This window comes from Hermetia illucens, chromosome 2 (assembly GCF_905115235.1).
Source record: "Hermetia illucens chromosome 2, iHerIll2.2.curated.20191125, whole genome shotgun sequence".
Lineage (NCBI taxonomy): Eukaryota > Metazoa > Arthropoda > Insecta > Diptera > Stratiomyidae > Hermetia > Hermetia illucens.
The window spans coordinates 79,624,372-79,631,117 of record NC_051850.1 but is presented as its reverse complement, the minus strand read 5'-3'; the positions used below and the strand labels follow the sequence as shown (position 1 = coordinate 79,631,117).

The 6,746-nt window shown below is 36.2% G+C and overlaps 1 protein-coding gene across 1 annotated transcript; it reads left to right on the top strand.

The window, feature by feature from the left end:
- The first annotated feature begins 1,060 nt into the window (after positions 1-1,060).
- LOC119649633 (sorting nexin-8-like) lies at positions 1,061-6,362 on the top strand. The gene is made up of 7 exons (XM_038051879.1): positions 1,061-1,597; positions 1,675-1,766; positions 1,833-2,058; positions 3,373-3,538; positions 3,592-3,745; positions 5,712-5,823; positions 5,878-6,362. The coding sequence occupies exons 1-7, from the start codon at positions 1,523-1,525 to the stop codon at positions 6,121-6,123; spliced, it is 1,071 nt and encodes a 356-aa protein (XP_037907807.1). The 5' UTR covers positions 1,061-1,522; the 3' UTR covers positions 6,124-6,362.
- Positions 6,363-6,746: the final 384 nt, after the last annotated feature.

The window sequence follows — 6,746 nt, the reverse complement described above, 5'->3', positions numbered from 1 at the left end:
AAGTACATACAAGTACAATAGGCATGGGTGTAAGGGATAACATAATGCACAATTTGGTCACGTTTGAAAAGAATCCAACTATTATTAACAAGCAGGAGGTGAAACTTTGCCATTTTTTGTGAATTTCGTACATTCTACAACCTGTATGACGTCATCATCTCATATCAATTCGTCAATACCACAATGAAGCGAGCTCATATGAATGGGGTCGCAAAGAATTTTTAGTTTTAGTTTTTTAGTCATTTGTATATAAATATCAATTACTCCAAACAGACATGTGTGTATGTAGGTATATAGTATATGCGTGCTAATGAAGTTTGCGAATAGTGTCTAATTCAGATAGATGAGTTTTACATTAAACCAGCCGTATTTAATATACGTACTATATATGTACATATGTATGCTTTTGCGCAACAAGTAAATCGGAAATATGAGTACGATCAATTTATATACGTGCATATTTATGTACAGTATTCAGAAGTGGGCAGTTTATTTGTTTAGGTTGGGGATAATATTTTTGGCTGTGGTATGTAAGTCTTGTAGTTTGAAAAAATATGAAGGAATATGTTGGATTTGTAGCTATATACGGATAGAAAAACGTGCGTTGAAGTTCCGTTATTCTGAATTGTTTATCATTGAAAAATATAAACTTGCATTTCTCAGTTTGCTATTTTGAATTTTTTTTTCCAAGGAAAATTATTACTTTTTGAGTGAAAAGTTATTTTGGCTACTTGCTTTTGGTCTACCTTTCTTATATGTAATCAATGAAAATGAATTTTATAACTATTATATATATGTATAATTACAGTAACTCAAAATAATGACATTAAACAGAATCGTAAATTTTTATTTGTCGCCTATTTTATGTAAAAATTATTAATTGTCGTTTTTCTAAATAATTACCAGAAAATAGACGCAAGTAAAGCCCCAACAATGTGAATGTATCGGTCCGCAATTTGCAGCTTTACGAACTGTCGGACTAAACAGTCCCCTGGACGTGACTGCCTTCTAATAAACTACATATTCAGATTGTTTGTGCGAATTTTGAGGAAATCGAGATTTCGAAAATTTCCGCTGGCATTGAGCGAGAGCCTTAGGAAAGAATATAGCGAAAAGCAAGCAAACAGCTGAGGCTTCCAGCCTGTTCTTCCACCACACACCGCCAATCGCCAAATCTTTTTACTATGAAGAGAGGGTCAAAACGTGCTCCACGAGACTAGACCAGTCCAGCGCCACGATCACTTCGACAAAATAACCCAATAACATAGCTCTCTCGGTGTTTGTTGATTCATCGTGTTATTTCCCGTGCAACTTGGTGTAGCGCGTAGTGTCGTCAGTACGTACATCCGTGTTCCAGCGTTCCACTTGCCTCAGTTCTTCTGCTATGCAGATAAGTTGCTAGACAATTGAAAACTGCGCTTGTGTAAAGTAAAGAATCGCAAGAAAAGTAGTTTAAATGGTGTCGATTAGCGCTAAATCCGGTTGCTCGCCTAATCGGTAGTGTGAAACAAAGACTGCTGCCATGGATATTAATATAGTTACCATTCGTCTGGTACCCGAGAAGAAGGGACTTATACTTAAGCACTCGGAATATGAGGTATTATCCAACATCTTGTATAGGGAATCGAATTTCAGGGGCGTCATCACCACAACTCCAGTCTTTCTTCTTTGCAGATAACCAGCAGAAAACACAAAGTCACCGTAGTGCGACGATATAATGATTTTGTGACTTTGTACAACTTGCTGGTAACGAGGTTTCCCTATCGGTAATCTCGCATAATCATTAGCATACATCTCTGTCTAACGCACGGGCTTTCGAATTCAATTTGTAGAATGTTACCACGGCTGCCACCAAAGCAGATTATGCTGGATTCATTACTGGAAGAGCGGCGACGTGGTTTGCAGCGATGGTTGCAGATTGTCTGTCAACATCCAATCGTAGGAATCGGTCCAATGCTCGAATGTTTTTTAACGGACACAACCTCAGATCACCAAGATCATCTTCGAACTGTTTACGCGAAAGAACTGGATGAATTTTTGAAATTAGCTGACAACGCGGTGAGACATTACATACAATTGCTTTCAATTAGTTTGCATGGTAAATGATTTTCTGCAAAAATGGTATATTTGTACATAAAACTTAATTTCAAATTGGAAAGTTTTTGTTTATTGGTAAACAAATCGGAGCAGCAATGGCAATAACGGGATGGATGGATAGATGTCCTAAAGCACTTAACATGCAAAAGAATGCGCACTATTCGGAACAAGTCGGGAAACCGGAAGTTGGGCGCTTCAGGCATGAAAGGAATGTAGAACTTTCCCAATTGTACGTAGCCCGTAATGTATATGCGTTTAGCATGCCAGATTTAGTACTTCGAGTTGTAGATTTACACGGTAAAGACAACTTTGAGGTACTGTAACTTTGTTACTAATAGTATGATTTTGATCAAACTTGGGGATAATATGCTTCATATTATATTTTATACTACTACCAACTTTTATAACTCTCCCAAAAATATGGTAATATACTATTATTAACTCAATTTGAACAGATATCGATATGGAGAGTATTTTGAAGCCTAGGCACCATATACAGGCAGCTTCATGATTTTTTTCAGATTTTTTGGTTGTGTAGTTTCTGACAATGGGTGCGTTAATGAAATCATCATTTTCCACCCCTTCCACTCCCCGCCTTTCTAACAAATCTCAAAACTAAGACCGACTTCGAAAAATAGTAATTAAGACCTTTCATTTGATACCTCACATGACTATATTCGGTATGGGGACCCCCCTAAATCTCAACATAGAAGGATATCACTCACTGCATCTCTGGGCGTTCACAGTTCCCATCAAATTTCATATCAATCGGTATAGCCGTTTCTGAAAAAAGTGCGTGTGACAGCCAGACTTGAACCGATTTTAATTTTTTGCGAGCTATCGAACACACACCTCCCTCTCACCCCTCATCAGCTTTTGGGTCCAATTTCTCGCCAAGCATACGAAATATGCAAAATTCTGAAAAGAAAGCAGAGTCTAACCACCCGCAAACAAGTGTACTCACTACCTGGGAGCAAAATTTCCTTTCCTATTTATTTTCTATTCTGCATTCGATTTCTTCTACTTTTTTTAACGCAAAAAATAACTGCCGAATTTTTTCCTGGTATTCGAACAAACAATTTGTTGGCGAGGTACGGTCTTTTATGTACATACCAAATTAAAACCATTTCTCCAGCTAATGTTTTCTCAATAGATAGACCATAGATCTCGGACCAAATGTAGCAAATTGAAAAATAATCCAGATCAGTTACATTCTCGAATCTTATTCTAGCATTTATGAGTTGTAGCACAAATTAATAGAATTTAATAAAAAAGGAACTTCCACTGGAGGACCAGGGACGACTTGCTGCTAGTCGAGAAATGATGAGAATTATGCTGAATTGTATCATAAGGATCAAAAGGCTGGCAGAACAACAAATGGCAAGGATACACAACCAAGGCCTGGATATGAGAGAAATGTCGACAGTGTTAACAAATATAGGTGCGCTTTTGAAATTCCTCTTTCGTTATGAAGTATGGAAAATATATTTTCAGACACATCGAGTGGATGCTTTGAACCTGATATATTTGGAAGCATGACTACAGGGTTACAGAAAATTGCTGACATAAATGCGAAAAGTGCAGGCATACAAATATCCTCGATTGTCGAAAAAATCAATTTGCTTTTGGATGTTCTTACTGGTCACAGGTAAATTTGCATACGATTGGTGGATGGTTAACTTTTCAACTCACTCTATGAGGATTTTCCAAAAAGTAATGATAAACGGATATTTGTAGTGCCCCTAAAAATTAGAAATAAAAAATATGTTATGTATCTATGTATGTAGGTTTTGTTGAAAACAAAAACTTCTTAAAATCGATTCACTATCTGCCTGTCTGCCACACGCATTTCTCCCCAGAACGGCAGCACCAATTCAAACAATGGGCATATGTGAGTTATGAAATCCCACGCATCCAAAGAGTGACATATAATTTACGTGCAGTTTAAAGCGGGCCTCCCCATATGTGTAAAAGGCGGGCATAAAAATTTGTTTGAACAAATATGGGGTATCAAATGAAAAGCCTCGATTATTACATTCCGAAACTGATTTGACGTAAATTGTAAAATACGCGTTTTTGGAAACTACCCAACCCAAAAATCTCGGTGTGCGCCTATATCAAATCTAGACCTCAAAATATATTCCAATATCTGCTCAAATAAACTCACTACTAGTATATTACCAACTTTTCGAAATTGATTAAAAACCCCTCTTAAGTTCGTCCTCTGAGTACTAAATTCTGCAGCAATATAGAAATGGAAATCCAACTATTAGTATCAAAGTTCTAGCAGTTCAAACGTATCAATTTCCCGCGAATTTACTACATTTTAAGCCATGCGAATAAGATGTTGACGTCAAAATTAACGAGAATAATTGATATTCGTGTGAAATATTAAAGTTGCATTTATGAAGAGTCTACTTCTCCCCAGCCCTTTTTTAGATTTTGTGTGAAGCAAAACCTTATTAAAATCGATTCAGTGTCTGTCTGTCAGACGGTATTTTTTCGGAAACCGCTGAAGCTGTTATAAAAATTTGGTGAAAACTGGTGGTCTGTGAACCCTTTTACATATACATCATTTTGTGTTGAGTTTAAAGGGAGGCTCCTCATACATGCGACAGGGGGTTGTAATACTTATTTCCACAGAACATGGTAATAGTATCAAATGAAAGAGCTCAATTAGTACATTCCGAAACTTCTCTTATTTCTAATATCGGGTGAAACATAGGGGAGTGAAGGTTCAAAAAGTATGCCTGTGTGTGACAGGTCTCGTTTTCAGAACCTGTCCAATAAAAAAATCTGAATAAAATCACAATGGTGCACCTATATAAAATCTAGGCCCATTCCACTTGCTGAAATAAAGATAATAATAGCGCATTACCATATTTTAGAAATTTACCCGAAAACCCGCTTAAGTCCATCCAAGAAGTACAAAATCTGGTACCATTTCAGTAACAATATACACAAAGTTTGAAGGAAATGCAGCTATTATTAACAAAATTATAGATGATTTTATGTAAATTTATCGCAATCTAAGAAATGTATGATGGCATCATCATATAAAATGAACTCACATGCACAATGAAGTTGGATATATCAAGGTATATTTTAAATTTTGAGCTATGTATGAATGGAAAAATGTGTATTTCTCCTATAAGATGAACACAAAACCTTTATACCTGAAGTCGGTATTGCGACTTGTTTTTGTTAGTCTCGGTCCGAAAATATGCATCCATTATTTTGATCTAGAGGCCAAGGACCAATCAATGTTTTGGAAGTTGACGTCATCAAGAAAATGTTCTTCGGGGAAGATTATGACATGGTATTCTGTGATGCGCAGTACAGCACCTGCACACAAGGCCCAACTCTAGCTCGAGCATATTGTTACTTTGTAGGCCATTTTTGGATCATTGTGCAATATATTTTTTCAGCGGTATTGTTTCTTTAAAAAGAAGATTTGTCAAGCATATCAACTTGTAGTGATTATGATTTTATTTGTGCATCTATAATATATATCAATTATCATTACTTTTGGATCAACTTAAGCATAGTCTTTCATAAATCATTCGGCGGTACATTCTATTTAAATGGATTTATAATGTCAATGGTGCTTTCAGTGACCTCTGCGATAGAGTCGAGAAAGGAATTGTCTCTGAGCATCAGCGTGCAATCGCAAAAATGTTGAACATAAATAAGCAAAAAATTAAGGGTGTTATCAGAGGCAGTGCGGTAAGTGTAGCCATGATATTTATTACACTGAGAATAATTTATTTTACATTATAGGCAGAGAGTGTTGCCGCACTTCATGAGAAAGAAGTAGCTCAAACGGGGGTAGTAGGCAGCCTGGGACGCCGAAGTGCCTTCAGCTTGCAGTGCGTTTTACAAGAAACGGCTTTAGCTCGAAAATATCTACAAGTTTTGCCTTCAATTTTGCTCTCCTTTTGCTATGAACAACAGCAAAATAACATTGAAACTGCCAAAGTTTGGGAAAATATTGTTGCAAGTGAGGCGAACCAATTAAACCAATAGTTTTTTCATCCAGAAACGAAAAGCATTTGGAGACAGGCACTACAATTCATTACTGTCTACTGTTAATTATTTGTATGAGAGATGTTGTATAAAGTAGATATAATTTATGATTGCATTAGGCAGGGTTGGCGTTGAAATACATTTATTAGTCATTTCGCCGAGAATTTTAAAGACTTTGTTGCAATTATATTCACCGGAGTTTTTAAAAGAGAAAAATATATTAAGACTTTTTAAATAATTTAAGAGAGCAGTCAACTTCCATAAAATATAGCAATATGCTATTATCAAATTTATTTTTGTAGACATCGATATGGAGGGTATTTTCAGGCCTAGATGTCGGATAAAGGGGTAAGGTTGGGCAGTTTCTTTAATTTAAATGGTCTCTTCCTAACTCCCCTCACTACCCGATTCTGCGACTGATGTCAAATCTAAAAGTACGTGTGACTGGCGGACAGATCAACAGTAAACCGATGTTAACAAGGGTTTGTTTTATGAAAAAATTTTAAAAATGAGTAAACTCACGAAAAAACGGAAAAATTTATCGAATTAATTTTGGCGTTTCTTCTTGCACTTTATTATTTTTACCTATTGGATGTATTTTTGCATGCTACTGTGTATGTATA

What these genes read in the sequence shown, in the direction of transcription:
- LOC119649633 (XM_038051879.1), top strand. Translation starts at nt 1,523, where the DNA reads ATGGATATTAATATAGTTACCATTCGTCTGGTACCCGAGAAGAAGGGA. An exon ending in GTAACGAGGTTTCCCTATCG is followed by an intron (nt 1,767 to 1,832) that starts GTAATCTCGCAT and finishes TTCAATTTGTAG; the next exon opens with AATGTTACCACGGCTGCCAC. An exon ending in GTGTTATCAGAGGCAGTGCG is followed by an intron (nt 5,824 to 5,877) that starts GTAAGTGTAGCC and finishes TTTACATTATAG; the next exon opens with GCAGAGAGTGTTGCCGCACT.